Consider the following 22198-nt stretch of genomic DNA (forward strand, 5'->3'; position numbering starts at 1 on the left):
CTTTAATGTCTGTCTTTGAACAAGAGATGGCACGAGCTGGGGCTTCAAGTACGCACCTTCTCCGCTGCTAGAAGAGTCCGAGATGCGCACCACTTACCGCTACGAGATGTGTCCGAAGATCGGGTTCAATGTGGAATAATGGAATGATGATTTTCCGTGAAGTATTAAAGGCCTCTGTAGCTTCATCAGTGCGAACCGAAAACCAATCTGTCCACTTAGCATCACCTTAGGAATGTTCGGCACCAAGAACTTCGCGGTCATCACGGCCATCCTTACATTGGCAATCGCAAATCCCATACTTGACAAGCGCTCTGTAACTTGCCTCTCAGTCGGTTCGACGGCGACTGCCCGATGGACGAACGCAGCTGGACAGACATGTTCTTGGACTGGTACTGTCGGGAGCAATTTTGGCACCAATAGTGCGAATGGCGGAGAGTAAGCAGAGCCAGCACGAAGAGCTAGATCCACTCAGCTAAGACACTGCCAACAGGTACAGCTGTAATGGAAGATGTGGTGCCGGTTGCAGCGGTACAGCTATCGGAAATGCTTATACTCAAGACTGCTTCTCACACGATATCTGCTCGTACTTCGAGAACGCCAGCGGTGGAGCAAGGTACGTTTGATCCATGCCGGGAATTCGGTCTGAGTCTGAATCTGTGCTGACAATCGATGTATAGCGATCCTAATTGCGGAGCCGCATTCAATGATGCTATCGATGACACGGCGACGGGTGCAATCCGGGGCTGTGGCCAGACCAATCCCAGTAATGCTGCTTCGCCGCCTAGTAATCGGCCGTCTTGTTCATAGTGCTGTAGAGTTCATATCGAAAAGCAAAATTGTTACATGGAACCAATGAGTCTACCTTCTTCTGTTCTGTGGTCATGAAGGATATGGTGCGACCGGTATCTTGACGAATATTGTCGACTGTCACGAAGATGTGTGAGTGAGTAGAAGAAGGAGAAGTTGGAGCTGGTCGTGACGAGAAACTTTGACAATGCGGAGCTGGGTCCGCTTCGCGTCGTCTTCGCGTTTGGCGGCGCGTTGCTCTGCGCATCGTCAAACACCCTCACCCATCAGCCATTTCAACATCGAGCGACACCATTCACGATGGCTCTCCTCGTCGATAAGCACCGTCCGCGTACCCTTGAGACTCTCACATACCATCCTGACCTCTCAGAACGACTCCGTGCCCTCGCGAACAGCGGTGACTTCCCACACCTTCTCATCTACGGCCCATCTGGAGCTGGCAAGAAGACTCGAATCACAGCCACATTACGGGCACTGTACGGTCCTGGGGTTGAGAAGATCAAGATTGACAGCAGAGTCTTTCAGACAACGTCGAACCGCAAGCTAGAGTTCAACATCGTCTCATCGAACTACCACCTCGAGATCACACCTTCAGATGTCGGAAACTATGACAGAGTGGTCGTGCAGGATCTGCTGAAAGAGGTGGCTCAGACACAACAAGTCGACCTGTCAGCAAAGCAACGCTTCAAGGTCGTGGTTATCAATGAAGCGGATCAGTTGACACGAGACGCCCAAGCGGCATTGCGTCGGACGATGGAGAAGTACAGTCCCAACCTGCGTCTCATCCTGCTGGCAAACAGCACTTCGAACATCATCGCGCCCATCCGATCACGTTGCTTGTTAGTGCGAGTTTCGGCGCCCACCGAGGCGGAGATCTGTGAAGTGCTTGCAAAGGTCGGCAAGGATGAGAGGTATACAAGCTGTGAGCCATTGGAGAAGAAGATTGCGAGAGAGTCGAAAAGGAATCTCAGAAGGGCGCTCCTCATGTTCGAGGCCGTGCACGCTCAGAACGAGCAGGTCTCGGAGAAGACACCCATACCTCCACCGGACTGGGAGGCGCTGATTGAAGTCATCGCGAAGGAGATCATTGAGGAGAGGAGCCCGGCGAGAATCCTGCAAGTTCGTGCAAAGCTATATGATCTGTTGACGCACTGCATTCCTGCTACGACGATTCTCAAAGTAAGTCATTGAGGTGCTCGCCTTCGCAGAACATAGACTGACCAGACGCAGACACTCACGTTCAAGCTTATGCCAAAGCTGGATGATAGTCTCAAGCCGGAAGTCGTCAAATGGGCTGCGTTCTACGAGCATCGAATCCGCATGGGCTCCAAGGTCATCTTTCACCTAGAAGCCTTTGTCACAAAATTCATGCGGATCTACGAGATGTGAGTGAGACTCAGAACCGTCGCCGAACTTCATACTGATGCTCGACAGGAACTTCTTGGGCATGGACCTTGACGATGACTTGTTTGACTGAGTTCCTCGCCTTCTGGCTGCTATCACATGTTATCGATCCTTAGCGTGGCGTTTTGTGGATCAAATGAGGTCATCCTTGCGAGGCGTGCCTTCCAATGCTTGTGTTGCTGCAGCTCAACAGTTGAACATCTCAACTGCAGCTTCCTTCAAAACAAATACAAGAACATTCTCCCGGCTGCAATTGAAGCACGATCCCCAGAAGAAAGATCGACAATTACCCACTGCAACGAACAACTGATCGCAAGCAACATGTCCTCCAACCTCATGGACACTGAGAAGGGCGGCGAGCAGACCCAGTACAGAGCTTCGACGCGCACGTGAACTGAGCACAGCTAAACGAATGTAGATACGAAGGAGAATACACTGATGCAGTTCCAAAGTCGAAGTCGACCGGACAATTTGGCAGCACGTCCGAGAACACCACCGAAGACTTCGCAGCCACAAGTGAAGGCGCGCAACAAAAAGCAGCCCGAGGCGAGAAGACGGCAGAGAACATGCGATATGGGCAGACGATCTCAGAAGGTGGCATGAGCGGTTTCACAACTGGGCAGGATGGCACGGCAGAGCAGGGAGGATATGGCGGCGTCGACGACAAGACAGAAGCGGGAAGCGCAAAGGCTGAGCGCAATGCCCAAGGCTATGGTGGAAAGCAAGACCACAACCGCGAGATTGGTGCCTGATCCCACAGGGACCATGCACTGCGTGTATTGGCTCTCTTGAAAGTGTGACATCGACGAACGTTGAGTCAAGTAATCAAGCTAAGGCCGGGCAATGAGTAACGACTTCTCCTGTATAATACTGCAAAACCTTTTTGATTGATACAACAGCCGTCTCCGCTGTCCACGATCTTGCGCCAAGATCATGACCTCGTGCTAGGAACGAAGCAAATTGAGGCCAGGCAGTCGCTACATATGAGCAGTAAGATTCCACCGCCGAGGTGTCTGACTTGTCCATTCGAAACTTTGTAGAGCAACGGAAGCTTCTGTAGGCGTGCCGTGACTTCGATCGTGGCAGAGACTTTTCAAAGTACATAGACGAAATGCTCCTGCTTGTTGAGCTCGTTGAACTATAGTTCGCGAGCGTAGTGGAGCACATCAGAGCCAGGATCCTGCGGGATTGGCCGCCTGTCAGATGGGTTAGCTTTGCACCCCTGCCCTCAGACTTCACCTCGCTGACTTGCCGAAGGAGCAACAACATTTGCGATACTTCATCGCAGAGTTCATTGCCGAAGCACTGCTATTACAACCTCTTCAGAAGCATAGACGCTGTACGGACGCGTTACCACAAGCTCGAGCGGACGCACAAGCCTGAGCCACGCACCGAGCTGGTTGTATCAAAACAGAGCACTCGCATGAAGAGCGTTGAGATCTCGAGCCGTCTCTGCGAGGAGCAGGAAGCATACAAGATGTAGATCAGGCGGAAACGTGTGTACCTACGGGACAGCCGAAGCCTCGTGCTCCCATAGGCTGGCTTTGCGTTTCGCTGAGCAAACGCACAAGGACTGGGCTCAAGAGCAGTCCCAGCACATCGAGTATCCGGTCGTATGAACCGGCAGATCGCTGAACACACAATGAACGCTACTTATACGCTGATGCCAGTTTCACGAGCTGTCGACTCTGGAGTAGCTCCAGCATCACCATCAGCAGCCCAAATCATCATCTTTCGCAACCCGTCACAACCTGACTCATCTGAGCAATCATGACACTTATCTACTGTCGTACTTCCATCTTGTCATCAATCTCATCAAACCCTGGTAGCTCAGTGGTAGAGCAACAGTCTCATGAGCTGAAGGCCGATAGTTCAATCCTATCCCAGGGTATTATCTTTTTGTTTTGGTGACATAAAGCCGACACGGCTTTAAACAAGAGGAGTCATGGCGGCTCATGACCGCAAGACATCAGATGAATGTCGTTCTAATGCTTCGATTAGCCAAGCCAGAATCAACGAGAGACCAGATCGGAGTTCGAGGCAATCGAACTTGATCTGGAACATGTCCTGGTGAACGGTGATCGAGGCTGCTCGCCTTCTTCCAATCGCAGCTCACTCGCTCAAGGTGAAGAACGCTGGAGTGTCACTGGCCAGCTTGGTTGCACGATCGCGGCCCTTCGCACTTACAACGAAACCACCATTTGTCGGAAACTCATTGGAGCTGCTGCCTGACTGCCTGACTGCCGTAGTCTAAAAGCTGCACGCTTTCTGCTCTCCTTTGACTCCTCCACCGGTGCACACAACCGCGATTCTTTTTAGAAAGCCACCACCATCCTCGCATGCACCCTCGCGATAGTCACATCGCTCGACACTGAGTCATTCCTCTTCTCCTTGTGTTTCCCTCAAGGCAAACACTTTCCCAGAGTGGCGACAGATCTATTTACGCGGACTCGATCAGACCGCGCCTTTCTCGCGTATCCGCATCTGCTGCGAAACTGCAAGCTCATGTCGTAGGTACGCATTACTACATGTACACAGTCTATTGGCTCCTTCAACTGAGACTCGCCGCAGGCAATTGAGTTGAAAAATCCAAACAGAACGCCGCAACAGTATGGCTCGACGCAATCGCAAGGAGCAACGTGCGAGAGCAGCTTTTCGCAACGCGAAGCGCGAAGCTACTGCGCGCAGAAAGAAACGCGACCACGCAGCTAAGCTCGAAGAAGTCAACCCGTGCAAGTCGTTTCATGACTCGCAACAGCAGGAAGGATCCAGGCTCATGTCGCTGCCGGCAGAATTGCGCAACCGCGTCTATGCCCTCGCTCTTCCTGGCCCCTATGTCAGCATCCAGAAATGCATCCTTGTAACTGAGCCTGATGTCTCGACCGCGCCGGCCCTGCTGCTGACGTGCAAGCGTGTTCATCAAGAAGCTATTGGCATCTATTACTCGAGCACGATCTTTCTAAATCAGCCAAGCCACTTGCTTGAACCCTCCGAACGTAATGACGATTTGGAGAACTGGCTCAGGGGAATCGGATCTGCACGTGTGTGTCGAATACAGCACATCTGAACGGACCCCTGGAAAGTGAGTAGACAGCTGTTTTCGAGAGAAGAAGATGGTCCCTACGATACTATCGTAGAAACTTGCTTGGACGAAATAGCAGAGACTCGAAGGCTGGCAGAGAACATCTGCCGCCGACCTGTATGGGGTGCGGAAGTGGTCAAGACATCTCTCGAATTCGAGCTGCACGAGAGTTCTGCGACTATCTGGACATGCGATCCTGAAAAATTGTGCGCGAACATTTACGGCACTTATTACAAGGTCAGTTCAAATGTATGCACTGTTAAATGATCGCTCACTGGTGCCAGGACAGTATCGAGACTCCTTCGGCAGAATTCCGCGATTTTTTGTTCAAGCGGAGCTCCAGAGTCGTTGCTGGCATGTGGATACCTTCAGATCACCCTGATATGTGGGGAGGAGAGTGGTGGTCGTAGTCACCATCGTAGGCTCGCTGACATCGGGATGGAAAGAGGCTGTCACAGCGCCGTGCTACAAGGGGAGCAGTCATAGCTGGTCAACAAACGAGGCGTACAAAGACGGCAGATGGACTCGAGTCCAATTTTCGACACTAATATGGCCCCAAACTTCTGGTGAGCTACCGGCTCGGGAAGTAGGTGGGATTGGGGCGAAGAGTCGCGACAACTGGGCACCTGCTTGACGAACGGTGGTGGTTCTTAAGTCTCTGGAAGCATATCATAGTATGTATGTGTCCCGAACCTTCAAGACGATTCGAGCTCGAGGAATTGTATACATAGAAACGGGTACGTAATCTCAAGAGCGACTCTTCACTGGCGAGTTGAGCTGAATTTGTGTTCGATCATGTATGTCGCACTCATACTTGCGCTGTGCACGGCGCCGCTGCGTCATGGAATCGCAATCTTTTGGCACTCCGTTTGAGCAGTGAACAACACGTGCGGTTCACCAATGAGCGCGCTTGTTTAGCCTCGCTGCCTCGCCGGGACAGTTAAGTGCCGCGCACTTTTCACTCATGTTCTGCTTCCTTCACTTGTGCACAGCACCGCGACCCCTTCGACTAAGCCACCACTGCAAACTTCCGATCAATCAACGCAACACTCTTGCACCACTTCCACTCGTACACTCACTTGTTGCCCCCGTGTCCGTCTTTGAAGAACAGGGTCCCATCCGCGACAGATTCCCAAGACGCGAACTCGACCACCTTCAACTACCGCAAGCTCCTGATACACGCGCGCAGTAAGACATAGTCGTCAGGTAAGCAGAAGCCCCTGCTGAGATGGTACCATTGCTGATCAGTCTGAGCGCAGTAGTCATCATGGCAGAGTCTCAAGTCGGCACCAATCAGAAGGATGAGATCTTGGCCCGCAGGGCAAAGCTGCTTCGCGCACACCAGTTTGCTCGCACCCTCGCAAATCAAGTCATACAGGCTCCACAAGAAGAAGCAGCTGTTGCTCCCGCGATTCCAACCACCGAACCGACCTCACAGCCTACTCCACCCCCGGCCAGTCCTCATCAGCACTCTTGCCCCAACCAAAACTTCGAGTCAAATGGTTTCGCGTCATTCGAGTCAGCCGATACAGCTCCGCCAGCTCCGACAGACGAGCAGCGAATCTCCTGTGGCCTGGCCGGACTGGAGTTGAATTCTTTACCCAATATGTTAGTCAACGCGAAACAGCAGGAACAATCGAGACTTATGTTGCTGCCGGCAGAACTGCGTAATCGCATCTACTCCCTGGCTCTCGATGATCTGTGGGTGGACATCTACCCTTCTGGCCATGACCTCTTGCCCGACGTGACGAACGCTCCGGGCATCTTACTTAGCTGCAAGCGCATCTATTACGAAGCCACAGGCATCTATTACTCCAACACTACCTTTCACAACGATCCAGGTTACGGTCGTGACCAAGCCACCTCCAACGAGCGTTTGAAACAATGGCTCACCTGTATCGGATATAAGCGTGCGTCTCAAATCAAGGAGATTCGGACGACAATGAATGAGGAGCATGATATAGCCTTGTGGCGATCGGAAGTGGACCAGGCCACGGATGTCAAGCATATCAAGGCCTGCTTGGAAGAAATACACGGTGTTCGGAGGCTTGCCGAAGACATCTACGGCAGAACTGTATGGGGACCGGAAGTGATAAAGAGCTCCCTGACCTTACGTGGATTGCATGGCTGGCATGAAATCTGGACTCCTGACCCATGGGGTTTGTACGCAGAGGCCTTAGCCGCTTACGATCAGGTCAGTCATAATGGGACCGATTGAGATGAGATACTGACTCTCCCAGAAACACACTCTCCGCGGTGTCTCCAGTTGGACCAAGTTTAGGGAAGCACAAGGTGATAACATCCGTTTCGAAATGCTGGCATCAATCGAATACTACACCGAGGATGCTCACAGAAAGCTCCTGCAGGACCGGGGCTTCCCAGAGGGCACTTCCGACTCAAGTGGTGAAGTTCCTAAATAGATGCTCGGCACTACTATGAGATATGGTCGCGAGTTCAAGCTGCTGAGCGAGGAGCGATCAACAAGGCCAGTTGGATTCCTTGATGCTGATGAGAATGCCTCGAGATGACGGCGACGCTCGTGCTGTGCCACTGCACTTACGGAGGCGCAGCTTGAACGCCATCATGTTAGATGGTTTTATGCAAATAGATATCGTATATGCATCTTAATTTGCTAAATCATGGTCTTCACATCCATCACAGGCTTTCAGCTCACTTAGTCACCTCCATAGCCGCCAACCTTCAGTTGCCTCATCATGAGACACAGCATATGTTGCTTTCCACTTCTGCCTCTTCACATGCATTCTAGACAACTCACCTCTTTCCGCCCGCACCACCAGCATAAATTCCCGCTCCTTTCCCTTCATCCTGCTCTTAACCCTCATGACCAATAACAAACAACACCAGACCCAACCCATCACCACCACAGTATATACACAAAGAAACATCCCACAACAGCATCGACAACAGCCGACACCATGCCGAATCAGAAGAAGAAAACCGCGCGCCGCGCAACGAACCCCCAATTCGACAGCCTCCTCACCTCCCTACCTCTCGAACTCCGCCAAGAGATCTACTCATATCTCTTCAGCAACAACATCGTCGTCCTCCCTCGCCGCATGAGAGGCAATCCAAAAGGCCTGTCACGCTCTCCACCGTTCCTTCTCACCTGCAAAGGCTTCTACTCCGAGGCCATTGACTTCTACTACAAGCATTCCATCTTCCAAATGAAGCACGCTAGAGCCAATTCGCAACTTCCTTGTCTCCCGAAGTGGCTCAAGAAGATCGGAAAGAAGCGAGCAGGACTGATCAAGGAGTTCCGCATCGTTCCACCAGAAATTGCGGAGGAAGTGGCTAAGCCTCCTGTTGATCCGTTTACGTTGATGGAGGCTCGATGCGAGAATGCGGAATGGACGATTGAGAGAGCCAAGTACTGGGTCGGAAAGGCCTCAGATGTGGAGCAGTTGGCGGACGGAGTTTTCAAGAGCTGCGTCTGCGTGCGCATCGAGTTGTGCTCGGAGAAAGCCACGGCTCAGGATCAGGTGTGGACTACTGAGCCGATGGAGTACCTGAAGAAGTGGAAGGATGACTACTCCGACAACTTCAAGGTGGGTATACCATCGTCGCATTGATTGACCCCTTGCTAACTTGGAGTCAGGCAGTATTCGATCGAGCGTATGCAAAGGCAGAAGCTCAAGGTGCGCTTACCATGTCTCCTCTCGTGTCGAATGTGGCTATCTAAATGCATCATTGCAAGCTGGTGACTACGACGGGAATTGTCAGCAATGTCAGAGTGCGGAATTGTTCAAGGAGGCAGTCTCAGATACAGAATGTATATTCATCATAATGATTCTCTGTAGCATATCATCTACTTCATCAGCTTACTAACAGCCCAGTCGACATTCAAACCTCTGAGATCGCCGTAGTGCTGTCCGACACCTAGGAATACAACTGGAATGCCTGGAGATTGTCAGCTGTCGTCTCTCCACATGGTCTCAAGGAACATTACTTACCAGTCGCATGCACCATACTCACAAGCGTGCCCACCATGTCGCCCACAGTATCACACTTCGAAATGATAAAGCCATCCATACCCACACCACCATTTCTCAGCACACCCTTCTGATCAACGAACTGTTCTGCGAAATGTCTCGCCTGCGACACGCTGTCTGTTCCTACCAACGCCTCGCCAACCATGAAAATCTTATCCGGATTCGCCAGCTGGCCAAACTTCGTCAACGAGCTCATAAGTCTCTGGTCATTGTGTCGTCGTCCCGCAGTATCGATGAGCACAACATCGAAAAGAATGTTACCACCTCCAGCATTCGTGGCGTACGTGACGGCCTGCTTCGCCACATCTGCAGCGTCTTTCCCGTAGCCTTTTTGGAAAAGCTCCACGTGGCCGACGTTTTCTCTTCGGCTGAGTTCGGTCAAATTGCGTACGTGTACTCCGAGTTGTTCCACAGCACCAGATCGGAAGGTATCGCATGCCACTACAAGCACTCTGAACTTGTTCTGTAGCAAGAAGTATGCGATTTTGCTGAGGTTTGTGCTCTTGCCCACACCGTTGACGCCGACGATCGAAATGACGTACGGCCGAGGGTTGCGACCTTCAATTGTGTTATTGATATTTCGGAGGAGATCCAGTGAGCTGGTGGGTGTGAGTATGCGAGTCAGAGCTTTGCTCATGCTCTCGCGTAGCGTCTTCTCGATCGATGTGAAAGATGCCGTCTTCTGGTTTAGAAGATCTGTCTCGACACTCTGGCAGAGTCGATCAGCAGCTTCTGGTGCGACGTTCTTCTCCAGCAACGAATTTCGTATTTGCTGCATGGGTTGCTTCAGGTCCTCTTTCGTGAGCGATTTACCTCCCACCACGTTTCGGAACAAGCCAGAGAGCTTGCTGCCTGCAGTACCAATGAGGCCGGAAACCTCTTTCTCCGTACTCGCTGCTTGCTTTTGCTGCTTGGACTCAGCCAAAATTGCCTCCACCTCATCATCGAGATCCTTAAGCACAAATTGGCCTTTTGTAGTCCTACTTCCCATTTGTGTTGCATTCACGTCGTCGACATCTAGCGCATTCGGCTCCTCGTTGCTCGGTGTGGCCGTGGCACTGTAGTCCAGCACTTCACCATCGTCTTCCTGGGCTACACCACTGGCATCCCATCTCCGCTTCGCTTTGCCCTTCCCTTGCGAGCTCTTAGATCTCCTATCACTCTCGTCGCCTGAAGACACTGGAGCAGAGTTGCTAAATTGATTTGCCTTCTTTCTTTGCTTTCGCGATAGCCCTCCAGGTCCGGCCTTCGCTGCTAGCAGATGTGATGGCGCATGTAAGGGAGTGGTGGGTCGCGAAGTATCAGGTGTCGCGACAGGCGTGATGTCGGCGCTGGTCGTATCGTAGACTACATCTTTCACCTGAGGTACTGCAGGCTTCTTGAAGTGGGGGACGGGCGGAGCAGGAGGACCGTCTTCCTCGTCTGCCTGCGACGCGGAACTCGAAGGTGGTGTGAGCTCTACCTGGCTTTCTGAATCCACCTCGCTCGGTCGTCGTCTGGTACTACCAGTATCGAGCTTGCGAACGAGGGCATCAAAGGTCTGGTCGAAGTCTCGAGTGTCGATTTTCGAAACAAGCTGCTTTTTGAGCTCAGTAGCATACTGCTTGGCGAATAGCGCTTTCACTGTGGTCAACAGATTATCTATCCAGGAAAGATGCAGTAAAGATTGGTAGACAGCCTAGGTGGAACGATCAGCTGTGCGAATTCTCATGCGCTGTGGCTGCCTCTTACCCACCACGAAGATCAGGCCGGCGTCTTTCAGTGTGGTATACTTCAGAGTATATTTGTCCTTTCGGTATGGCGCGTGGCCAGCTCCTTCGCCGCCGGCGGGCTTCTGTCGTTCCTCGATGAAGACATCGTTGATCAGGCTGTTGATGACGCTGGACGAGAGCGGGGCGTAGTGCTTTCGCCAGAGCACGATGCCCGACGTCGTGACGATCTCGAAAGCGTCCAACATGGCCGCGCACGGTGTTGGGAGAATGGGACGAGACGACGAAGTGGTGGTGGTGCTTGAGGTGTTGGCGATGACTTCACAGCTCCCGCCGAAAGTCTGCAGCTGAACCCTGAGACGGCCATCTTCACACCAGCTTTCCACATGTTTGTGCATGCATGCTTGTAACTCCGCCCACCAACCTGCTCTGCCATCTGAACACAAGTCCATCTGATCGCCCGGCGCCATGCAGCGTCCCACCTACGCCAACTCTCCTCCGCTCCACCACCCAGTTCCACAGCACGTCTCGACAGTCCCGCAGCTGCGATCCCCTCCGCCGCCTGCCTCAGCCAACAGTCAATATGGATATGCGTCAGGCCAGTCACCGCCGCAGAGCCAGCAAGGCGGCGCGGGCAACTACATGCATCCGGCATTCGGCAATTTCATGAACGACTCTACAGCGCAAATGGGTTTCCAGTTGGGAAAGAGTGCAGTGGATGCTGGCCAGCAATACGTTGAGCAAAACGTAGGTCTAGTGACTGCTCAAGATATCGGGAATACTGACATATATCTGCACAGTTTAACAGATACGTGAACGTGTCAGCCCTCAAACACTACTTCAACGTCTCAAATCGCTACGTTCTCACCAAGCTTCTCATCGTCCTCTTCCCCTGGCGACACCGTCCCTGGTCCCGACAACAAGTCCGCTCCAACGAACCCGGCCAACACCCCAACAGCATCGAATTCCTCCCTCCTCGCGAAGATGTCAACTCGCCAGACATGTACATTCCCGTCATGGCTTTCATCACATACACACTCCTCTCGACACTACTCGCAGGCCTGAATGGCAAGTTCGAACCACAATTGCTGGGAATAACATTCACGAATGGTGTCTTCGTGCTGGGGTTGGAGTTGGTGGTATTATGGCTCGGGAAATACTTTTTGAATATTCAGAGTGAGAGTCAAATTTATGATCTGATTGCGTACAGTGGGTATAAGTTTGTGGGAATTATCGTGACGATAACAGCGGCTTCGGTCATCAACCATGGAACTTCCCTAGGAGGATGGGCAGGCTGGCTTGTGTTCCTATACACTTTTGCTGCCAATGCTTTCTTTTTGGTAAGCGAGAAGCCATGGAGTGGGTTCACGAATAGTGCTGACGAAAGGTTTCTAGCTACGATCCCTGAAATACGTCCTCCTGCCTTCCGATAACGCCCCGGGAAACCCTGGCATGCAGACAATTGCCAAGGCGCAACGATCGAGGAGGACACAATTCCTGTTCATTTACAGCTACATTGTGCAGTTTGTGTTCATGTGGTGGTTGAGCTCGTTGAAGCTCTCGGGCGATAAGAAGTGAGCAGTGAAGGAGATTGCGGGATCTGGCTTTACGAGGAGTCCAAAAAAAAAAAATGGTGAAGCGTTCAAGCGGGGTGGATGGGCCTGCATACATTCGCAGCAATGGGCAAGAAAATGGATATACCATGCATAGAGGGCATGTTCCACCTGTGAACTCCATATGGTCTGCATGCGAACAGCATTCTGCTTTGCGCGTGCTCAGTATGATCATCTGCATCAGCATGGACAAAGTTGCCTACGCACTAGTCGACTTCAGTCTCCTCCCTCGAAACGGTCACAAATTGAGCTTCTTCTCAAGGTCTGCCCATCTTCCTTCCCGCAACGGGTCAATCTTCCTCAGCTCCTCCAACCACTGCTTCATCTCCGCTGTCGTGACTTTCTTGTTGCCCGCTTCCACTTCCAGATACTTCCTCGAATAGTCCAACAAGGCTTGGTATATGTACTTGCAATCCTCCGCACCATCCAGCATATCCTTCACGTTGTCCAGCTCCTGATCCAGATAGTGTATGCGATCAGCATTGCCCACATCCTGCAGAATAATCGGTCTCTTCGGGTTCGACTCGTCCAGTGTGGACATGAGATATTGATGGTAGAACCACAGACTCTGGTCGTACGGATCCGTGTAGAGAGCCTTCGTAATAAGCTCAAACTCCTTATCATAAAGCTCCCTCCTCGCAGCATCATCTGCTCCCCTCTCATTCAGCAGCCGCGGTATAAGTTGTCCTCGATTATGCCACGCGCTGAAATTCGAGAGATTCGACTCGATCATCTTTGTCGTATACTCAAATTCCGCTTCGCACATGCTCTTTCCGCTCAAGCTTTCGATATTCTCCACCACGACTCTTCTGTAGTTCCAGCCATGGAAATTCCTGCTATCCATAGATAACATCTTGCTGACCAGGCCCAGCTCGCCTTTCCATAGCTCGATCGTGGCATGTGCGGGGATGTGCTGGGTCGCAGTGACGAGGAGCCAGCGGCGATGGTTCCAGATCCAGTAGCATTTGGGCCATTGTTTGAGAAGAGGGAGTTGGAATTGGAGGTCCTCTTTTATGAGAAGGAGTATTTCTCGTTGGGGCATTGTGAGGTTGGCTTTCTCGGCCGCCGCAGCATCTGCTGCTTCAGGTTGGGTCTCGCTGTCTTTGGGCGCAGAGAGCTCTTTGGCGAAGACATCTTCGAGAATCACGCGTCGATGGTTCCATATTGTGTAGTATTCGGGGTTCTGGTTGAGTAGACGGGAGGTGAGGAGGAGGCTGTCGTTGGAGAAGTCGTGGGCGGCGATCTGTCTCTGTCAGCGTTTCGAGATTGATCTTGCCTCTGGTATGAATACTTACTCGCTCAAACACGTCCTTCTCAAGCTGCTTATATTGTACAATGTGCTTGCGTTCCCTCTCGCGGTCCTTGTCGCTCTTGTCGGGCACGCTTCCCCGCGTGACGCCGTGCTGGGCAGAGACGAGGTCAGTCCACGTCCTCGACCTCACCTCGTCCTGTTCATTACGTCCACGAGTAACAACTTACACTTGCCATCGCTACTTCCGATCTGTGATGTCTGCGAAATAAAGGTGAGACGGTATGCCGAGCATGCGCTCGACTTGCTGCTGCTTTTCCGCGTGATCATGGACACAAGCTTGTCGATGGTCGCTGCCGCTGCCGGCGAGCACACTGAGGCAGCAGCACCCGCCATGAAGCAAGTCCCTATGCGGCATCGAGATGCACACTTCTTGCATTGTTCACGACGCTGTCACTGATGGTAGGCTATGAGACCGTCTCCTATACATCACTATTTTGACTGCCCCAAGCCCCCACCTCCATCGCACCACATCCCTTCGAGCATTAATACAAGGAGATGCCGATCTGGAGCAAAAAGAAGAAGAGCGGGTCCCTAGGCACAGAACCCCCCGCCGAGCCAGTGCGTGCGAGTTCCCATCTCGAGCTTCCAAATCCCGGCCCAAAACTCGAACGACAGCCATCGCAGCCCGACAAGACTGTTCACCCTCTAAGCGCAAATGAGCCATCCATCGAGCACCAGTGGACACAGTGGTGCCGATGCTCAATCTGCAAGAAAAAGCCCAAAAGCATGCCAAAAGAGTGGATTCTTGTTGGATGGGTCAAGGAGCATCACTACTACCACGACCCGGGCGCCACCTACCCCTGCTACAGGCAGCCGTTCTGGTACAAGAAGACAACCTGGCACCCCCAGTTTGGACCGCCGGAGGAACTCTGGAAGCGCGTCGATGCAGGACATTATTCCACCCGGACTTTGTGATGGCAGTTCCTCGTCAGAAGAAAGCGAGATCGCCACCTCTTCAACGCAAGAGTCGGCGAGACAACATCGGGCTGTACTTTGGAAACAGCCTGATCGCTTCATACCTGCTCGTGCCTGTATTCCCACGAAGCAAGATCTGTATCTGACTCCGCCGCGAACACGAACCGCGCTGGCCGACCCCTTCGGCCCGGCCTCCAGCACTGCGTCTCGTGGAAATGACAGCTTTGTGACTCTTTGTAGACCACCGCCGCTTTCGAGAACCACAGCGCCACCGCCACTTCCTCCTGGACTTGCAAACGAACGAAGAGCAGCCAGCGCGGGCGCTGTCTGGACCGTGGGCGGCACACAAGTCACAGAAGGGGTGGCCAGTACCTCAAATGGCAGAGGCGGCAGAGTTACCAGTGGCACCAACGCGCCACACTATACTTCCAACTTCTTGCACAGACACACTCCGAGTGAGGACGAGGCGATACACGGCAGCCGGCTCGCTCTTGCACTGGAAGTCTCTCCTTCGGGCAGCCTCTTCTCAGACACTTCTTCGCCCACATCTCCTGTCCCTTGCTCCCCGCGGCGGAGATCGCTCGGCGACGCCCCACGTTTCCGAACAAGCTGGAATAATGGCACGTGGGAGACAGCCAACTTGACTTCACCATCAAAAGCAGGAAAGACAAAGGCCAAGGACGTTCCAATAATTCCATTTCGCGTTCTTGACGCACCTGCTCTACGAGATGACTATTACTGCTCACTATTGGCGTATTCGTCCACGATGCAATGCCTGGCTGTTGGACTCGGGCCTCATGTCTATCTCTGGTCGGAAGTCCGCGGTTCCATGCCGACGCATGTCCCAGACTCCCTCACAGCTCCGTTCAGTGCGCACGTCACGTCGTTGTCATTCAGCTCTGTAGAAGGTGGCAGCTCGATACTTGCGATTGGCCGAGCTGATGGTCGTGTCACGCTCTGGAGTCCGCAAGACCATGACCCCCGATTTGATAGTGAGCAGCCGGCTCCTGTAGCCTGTGTCTGTTTCCGGCCCAATGCTGTGAGACGGTCGTCAGTCAAGGAGCCAGGTATGATGGTCATGACGGAGGAGCTACTCGTGGGCGATGAGTCTGGTAATGTCTATTACTACTCTGTGGAATGGCCGACTCCTGACCAGCGGGATCTTTTTGGGTGGCCTGGCAGCATGACTATAATTGCAAGACTGAGCTGTCACTCTCAACAAGTCTGCGGTCTTGCGTGGAGCAAAGAAGGCGAGTATTTCGCCACAGGCGGCAATGACAATCACCTCTACCTCTTCGAGACGAAAAAGATATTCCCACGTAATGGCAGCAACCAGACCAATGCAACCAGCGATCTCACAGTCCTCAACGGCAGCAGCGCGAGTGGCGATCCGTTGGCCGGTCAAGGCGAAGTGCTCGCCATCACTGCTGGGCGACAAAAGCACCTCTTCTCCCTCAACGCAGCAGTCAAAGCCATCTCCTTTGCGCCGTGGCAGCCTTCCCTCGTAGCAGCCGGAGGGGGCAGCCACGACCGCTGCATCCACTTTTTTCACGCTGTCTCCGGCGCCACTCTCGCCACAATCGACTGCCATGCCCAAGTCACCAGTCTGGTATGGAGCGAGACGAGGAAGGAGATCGCAGCGACTTTCGGCTTTGCACAACCGGAGCATCCGTATCGTATTGCGGTCTTTGCTTGGCCAAGTTGCAGGAAAGTTGTTGGAATCCCTTGGTGGGGGGAAGAGAGGGCTCTGTATGCTGTGGCGTATCCAGGAGGACCGAATGGTGGCAGATCAGGAATGAAGAAGGATGGCGAGGAATGTCTGGTGGTCGCAACAAGTGATGCAAGTATCAAGTTTCATGAGGTCTGGGGACAGAAGACGCGGAGTGGCGGTAATGCAAACAAGGGCTTGCTGGGTGGAAGTCGTATCTTGGAAGATGGGGTGAGTGAGTTTGTGGAGGAGATGGGAAGGATTAGGTGATGTTGGTGGAAGGTCAGTGATTATTGTTTCAGAGTTGGGAAGGTGAATGCGGAAGGGAGACCTATGATGAGGCTCTTAACTGTCGATACCTGTCCTATGAACCTGAGTTCTTTACCGCTAATCGCTTCGATCAATGGGTATTCTGTGCAGTTGACTTCTAGACGACAGACACCGTGTGAAGCTTGCACGTCTCTGCAACCTCTCTGGGAAACGGTCCTCGCTTTCCCTTCTCCAAGGGCGACGTGAAAATCTCACTGCATATGCACGGCCGGCTTCTTTATCTACATGATCTCTGCAAAATTGGGCCTCACAGAACTGTCAGATTGGGGACCGGCGGCCATAACAACATCGATATTGTGCTTCAATGTTCGAGCCACAGCGATCGTCACTGGCGAACTGGGTGAGTCGGTAAGTCGTCAGGCCCGTGACTGATGCTCGACAAAGCTGCAGTTTCACGACTCAAGGTAGGCAATAGAATATGTCTTTCTTGTGCTGCGCGTCAGCGTACAACAGTGCTCTGGCGGCGATTGTTTTGCTATTCTGAAGTCGACTTTTTGGCATTGTCGAGCAGCCTATGGATCACTTTTGCCGATGCACTCCTCCGAGTCTGGATCCTTAGTCTTATATGTCTGTGTACCAGAAGTTGTCAACGATCGTCACTGGCTCGTTGGGTGAGTCGATAAGTCGTCAGTTGCGTGTGCTGATGCTCGACGGGGTCGGATGGTTCTGTTTACCAAGACGGCAACGTACGTCCAAGGTGGGATACTCTTCGCTCCCGATGGCCCAGTGACGATTGTTTTGCCTCTGCAATCTCAACTTTAGTTCATCGAAGCAGGTCGGAGATCAGTTCTTTTTTGCTCGATTACTGCCATGCAAGTTCGCCGATCGCTCTAGCATATATGTTGTTAACTATCAGTTGGTTATTCAACGATCGTTACTGGCGGATTGGCCGAGTCGATAAGTCGCCAGTTGCAGATGCTGGTGCCCGAAAAGTCGCTGCATTCATCAAGCTCCTGAGGCGATAGTATGCGCTTAAGGGTTCTTGCGGTTGTACCGGCGTCAGCTTCCGGTGGTGATTGTTTTGCCTCATCAAGGCCAATTTTCGTATCTCCGGGCAGATCCAAGTGATTCTTTTTGGCTTTAAATCTCCACATGCACATTGGCCAGTTTCTCCAGCATATATGCTGTTACCTACCAGTTGGTTATTCAACGATCGTTACTGGCGGGTTGGGTGAGTCGGTAAGTCGTCAGTTGCAGATGCTGATGCTCGGCGCAATGCAGCCTTTGTCAAGTCCATGAGGCCATGCTATATGCCTCATCAGGCTCTTCAAACTGCGCTGGCTTTCAGCCTCCGGTAATGATTGTTTTGCCATCATATCTGGTCTTTTACGATCCCTAGCAAAGTTTGAAGAACATAATTTGCTGAATTTTAATCTTGTCACTCTGCTCCCTCAATCTCCCTGGACATGTGCATGTGAAGAAGTCTTCCGCCGTTCACGAAAGCGCGACTGAGTCTGTCCTTCAATCCAATCCATGCGCTTCTGGATCTGGGCAATAGGAATCCCACAACTGTTCATAGGACAAAGACCAAGACCAGGCAACTGGGATTGGAGGCTTGAAAGTACTCTGTCTACGATCTCATCGCATGTTGCGCGCTTTGCTAAGCCGCAGAATTGTCCGCTAATTACGTTTGGATTGCAAACGTGGGAAGACTTCTTCAGATCGCTGGCATCTTCAAGAGGGTGAGTCCACTTGATTGGCACTTGGACGCACGCCTTTCTCTCTACATTGTCCAACTACGATTCATGGCAAACGTGATTCATTGATAGGCAAGCCTCCTCTCCACTATGGCATATGCGGCTATTGTCGGACAAGAAGAACATCATATGCTGGTTCTCTTGGATGTTTCTATATTCATGGCGCCGGAATGCTGTAATGGCGTGGGCATGGAAGACTGTCTTGGCAAAGCCAGCAGGTCGCCATGAAGGAGGCGCAGCCTGTGTCAAGTCGAAAATATACGATCGAGTAGCCTGTAGTGCCGTGATAACTTGCTCGAGTCCAGGAGTGAGTTTGCTCTCGCCTAGAGGGCCCCTTTGCTGACTCTCGTCTTGTGCCCGAGATTGAAGATATGCGGTGTTTTCATCTAGGTGATCGCGCCAGTCTTGGTCGTTAAGAAAGCTGGGATTGCCGAGACCGATACGCATCATGCCAAAACTAGTGCAGCATTCGCTTATAAGATGCAACATCGTAACGAAGGTAAGAGAAACCTACGTGTTCATTCTCCAGGCCTCGTAACGACCATGCTCGCGACAGTAGACTGAGGTGGTATATGTCATACGTTTGATCGACTTCAAGTCCTTCTCGGGCTCTTCGTAGTCGTCCAGCCAGATCAAGCCGAAGCATTGACGAAGAGGATGGTCGGGCTGGGCAACCTGTGGACTCACTACAACAATGTCCTGGTCTCCGCGCCATGGCTTCAACTTCAAGTCGAGTAATCTCAACCTCGCCGATGCTACCTATGCCATGGAGTTGCGCCAGTCGGTGTCCCAGAAGCACTCTAGTTGGGCGCGTACACAGGCGCTCGTCTTCCCAACATCAGTCGCAGGTGTCTCGAATATGCGGCGAGTATCTGTCTCGGGCGGAGTCCACCACGTCGATGCGACATGGTCCTCAGCGATGTGACGAACAGAACAAAGCTGGAGTTTCTGTGTCGTCGACAGAGGGAGCTTGATGGTCGTCACAGCGGGAACGCCGCCATCCTGCGCCAGCAATTCCATCGCAGCGCTTATCATGTTGGGGAAGCTTTCGAGTTTCGACCGGTACGCGTCTCGTTCAATGTCCTTTTGCAGCATGCCAGGCTTCCTGTATCGCTCGATTACGAAGGTTTGGCGAGTAAATCCGTACTTTACCATCTCAAAATGTGCACTCTGTTGGGAGCCCTTGCAGTTATATCTTGGGTTCGGGCCTTGAGTAAGTTGGCCGAATTTGATCTCCCTCGGGGAGAACCTGAGAGGCGTCAGTGCTCGCCCCTCGACTTTTGAGCCATAGGGCAGAGTCTTACTAGTCCTGAAGGATCTCCAACTGCGCGAGGACAGGTTTCTTTTCAATGCTGCGTAGAAACGTAATTCTGTACGGCATCTCAAGGTTATCGTTGTCCTCGAGAGCTCTTTGACGCTTGTTCTTTCTGGGCTTCTGGAATACTATAAGCATGGGACGTAAAGACTGGTAATGAAGTCCGTACATCGACAGTGCCTGTATTCTCGGTCTCTATTCTCGGATCTGGGCTTAATACGGCCGGCGCAGGGTGCATGCTCTTACGGACTGGCTCTGTATCATCTTCCTTGTGCAGTGAGGGACCTGAGTCCACGACTTCAGCAGCGAAGCGTTTCTTTGGTCTTGACTCCGACAAGAAACGTTGCTGTGCCAATGAAGATGACTGACTGGACGGCATGATCGATTGATCTGCGGGTTGCACAAGGTCTAAAGTGATGAGCGGCGTAGGGGAGACAAGTGCCGGCGTAGATTGAGCAAGCGTATTCGGTGGTGGTAATGCAGGGATCGAGGGTGTCTGTCGTGGACCACTTGGTCGAGCAGCCGCGAACATTAGGTGAACTAGTTTGTCGAGGCCGGTGCCTGGAGCAGTCATCGATTGGAATACAGGCACCGAGGATACTAATCGTGGGCCAGTTGGTCGACCAGCTGCGAACATTGGATGGATTGGTCTGTCGAGGCCGTTGCGTGGAACAATCTTCGATGGTCGCTCAGTAGAAGGTCGCGCGCCCTGCTCTCTCTCCACTGAAATTCGTTAGACGCAAATCGTGCTTTCAAGGACTGCTGAGGACGTTGCGCATCCACTCAGTGACATAGCGATAGAGCCTCGGAGGCAATCGAGAAGGATTTGTTGCTAGCTGGCAGCCGCCGATGGAATGAATGTGCAGCTGGAGAAGGGGCATGGGCGATGCCACGCATGTCTGTAGAAAGACGCAGAAAGCGAGAGGCCGTGAAGTTGACAGTGAGGGCAAGAGTGACAAACTCCGCTCCAAAGTGACGCTCGCTTCTGCAGCATCTGGCGCCTGAGGCACGGATTCGAAGACAGCAGCATCGTGACTCTATCCCCAGCAAAACATTTCTCCGCGAAGCATGCTTGCTCGTGTTGCTTTCGTAAGTTGCGATGCGCGAGAGAGATGCAGCGCGATGCCGACTTTCCGAGGCTCCAACTTCACTTCCAAGCAACACCTCTTGGCCTACGTAGCCAAGAAATGGTATAGATCCACTTTCCACCAGCGACATCTATTTTCGACTATTTTTCTCCTAGCCATAGCCCTTACGTCGCCCTATTTGTTTCTGTCAGCGTTTAGTCCCCCTCGCCTATTTCTATCGCTGACATGTTTCACATACGAGGCCGCGCGTCGCAACATCGTCCCGAGCTAGCATCGATCCCTCCACATCAGCCGGGATATCGTAGATCTCGGAAACAAAGCAGGCTCCACTACTTTATTTCGACGACGTGGTTGATGACTACAGATGCTTGCATTGGCTCAGAACTGATGTTGAGTTGCGATTTCGATGATCGTGGTACAGGTTGGTTTCGTGTCGGAGTGAACTCCAGAGAGTCTTATGAACGGGAAGAGTGTTGATGTTTATCGTTATAAGCTCTGAGGATGAGTGTCGGACTTGGTGTGGTGTTTGGAGAGTGAATCGATATTACAGCGATGTCGATGTTCAGAGGACCCTTCGTTTCATGCTTCTGAGATCATTGGAAGAGCAAGGCCGTTTCATGTGCAGATTTCGTGAGTGGTGACGTCGAGGGATTTCAGAGTTCTTCGAGATCGATCGTGTTCCTCTGTTCGGAGCTATTGTTGCGGGTCGATGTAGATGCGACATTTGTTCGCTTGCAATGATGAATCTGTTCAGAAGCAATGCTGATCGTGAATATGTGACGAGGATGACCCAGACAACTTTGCGCAATCGATCGGAATTCTCGCTTCCTGATGTTCGATTAGTGTTGCTTCCAGATTGGTCTGGTGCTGCTTGCGAACAGCGTCCGTACTTACGCTGGCCCGCAGTGCCGTTGTCAGACAGAGAAAGCTGTGCTCCACAAGGTCTTGTGACAGCCTGTAGTCATCTTGAGGGTTCAGTGTTGTCCGATCCACCAAGAGACAGCCAAGGCACTCAACCCAGCACTCAGCACAGCAAAAGGCAAACTCAAACTGAGAAGCGAAATAATTTTCAAGAGATTCAAGAAATAATTATTTACAAAATCAATTCATTCAAGATGCATATACGTTTTCTTTGTCCCACCCAGTAGTCGTTCCGGTACCGACCCGCAGTGACACATGCAAGTGTAAGATAGCAACTCAGTAAACAC

At 52.2% G+C, this 22198-nt stretch overlaps 10 protein-coding genes across 10 annotated transcripts; 7 read left to right on the plus strand and 3 right to left on the minus strand.

Annotated features, from left to right (window-relative positions):
* Positions 1–1107: 1107 nt before the first annotated feature.
* On the plus strand, positions 1108–2284 carry CKM354_000243100 (replication factor C subunit 5; the record flags this gene model as incomplete). The annotated part of the gene is made up of 3 exons (XM_044797591.1): positions 1108–1986; positions 2038–2192; positions 2242–2284. 3 exons carry the CDS (start codon positions 1108–1110, stop codon positions 2282–2284), a joined length of 1077 nt encoding a protein of 358 aa, XP_044653526.1.
* A 248-nt stretch (positions 2285–2532) lies between these two features.
* CKM354_000243200 (uncharacterized protein) lies at positions 2533–2963 on the plus strand (the record flags this gene model as incomplete). Its single annotated transcript, XM_044797592.1, has 2 exons — positions 2533–2579; positions 2630–2963. The coding sequence occupies 2 exons, from the start codon at positions 2533–2535 to the stop codon at positions 2961–2963; spliced, it is 381 nt and encodes a 126-aa protein (XP_044653527.1).
* A 1859-nt stretch (positions 2964–4822) lies between these two features.
* On the plus strand, positions 4823–5703 carry CKM354_000243300 (uncharacterized protein; the record flags this gene model as incomplete). The annotated part of the gene is made up of 3 exons (XM_044797593.1): positions 4823–5252; positions 5322–5530; positions 5578–5703. 3 exons carry the CDS (start codon positions 4823–4825, stop codon positions 5701–5703), a joined length of 765 nt encoding a protein of 254 aa, XP_044653528.1.
* A 266-nt stretch (positions 5704–5969) lies between these two features.
* Positions 5970–7713, plus strand: CKM354_000243400 (uncharacterized protein; the record flags this gene model as incomplete). Its single annotated transcript, XM_044797594.1, has 4 exons — positions 5970–6030; positions 6422–6481; positions 6553–7487; positions 7534–7713. 4 exons carry the CDS (start codon positions 5970–5972, stop codon positions 7711–7713), a joined length of 1236 nt encoding a protein of 411 aa, XP_044653529.1.
* Positions 7714–8229: 516 nt separating this feature from the next.
* Positions 8230–8993, plus strand: CKM354_000243500 (uncharacterized protein; the record flags this gene model as incomplete). The annotated part of the gene is made up of 2 exons (XM_044797595.1): positions 8230–8859; positions 8910–8993. The coding sequence occupies 2 exons, from the start codon at positions 8230–8232 to the stop codon at positions 8991–8993; spliced, it is 714 nt and encodes a 237-aa protein (XP_044653530.1).
* A 126-nt stretch (positions 8994–9119) lies between these two features.
* On the minus strand, positions 9120–11260 carry CKM354_000243600 (Signal recognition particle receptor subunit alpha; the record flags this gene model as incomplete). Its single annotated transcript, XM_044797596.1, has 3 exons — positions 9120–9211; positions 9265–10981; positions 11039–11260. The coding sequence occupies 3 exons, from the start codon at positions 11258–11260 to the stop codon at positions 9120–9122; spliced, it is 2031 nt and encodes a 676-aa protein (XP_044653531.1).
* Positions 11261–11480: 220 nt separating this feature from the next.
* Positions 11481–12590, plus strand: CKM354_000243700 (protein transporter YIF1; the record flags this gene model as incomplete). The annotated part of the gene is made up of 3 exons (XM_044797597.1): positions 11481–11759; positions 11813–12352; positions 12408–12590. 3 exons carry the CDS (start codon positions 11481–11483, stop codon positions 12588–12590), a joined length of 1002 nt encoding a protein of 333 aa, XP_044653532.1.
* Positions 12591–12863: 273 nt separating this feature from the next.
* Positions 12864–14113, minus strand: CKM354_000243800 (Rab geranylgeranyltransferase BET4; the record flags this gene model as incomplete). The annotated part of the gene is made up of 3 exons (XM_044797598.1): positions 12864–13868; positions 13921–14028; positions 14105–14113. 3 exons carry the CDS (start codon positions 14111–14113, stop codon positions 12864–12866), a joined length of 1122 nt encoding a protein of 373 aa, XP_044653533.1.
* A 479-nt stretch (positions 14114–14592) lies between these two features.
* On the plus strand, positions 14593–16830 carry CKM354_000243900 (uncharacterized protein; the record flags this gene model as incomplete). The annotated part of the gene is made up of 1 exon (XM_044797599.1): positions 14593–16830. The coding sequence occupies one exon, from the start codon at positions 14593–14595 to the stop codon at positions 16828–16830; it is 2238 nt and encodes a 745-aa protein (XP_044653534.1).
* Positions 16831–19346: 2516 nt separating this feature from the next.
* On the minus strand, positions 19347–20539 carry CKM354_000244000 (uncharacterized protein; the record flags this gene model as incomplete). Its single annotated transcript, XM_044797600.1, has 3 exons — positions 19347–19836; positions 19964–20022; positions 20072–20539. 3 exons carry the CDS (start codon positions 20537–20539, stop codon positions 19347–19349), a joined length of 1017 nt encoding a protein of 338 aa, XP_044653535.1.
* Between the last annotated feature and the right edge of the window lie 1659 nt (positions 20540–22198).

This window comes from Cercospora kikuchii (assembly GCF_019650295.1).
Source record: "Cercospora kikuchii DNA, contig_00002, whole genome shotgun sequence".
Lineage (NCBI taxonomy): Eukaryota > Fungi > Ascomycota > Dothideomycetes > Mycosphaerellales > Mycosphaerellaceae > Cercospora > Cercospora kikuchii.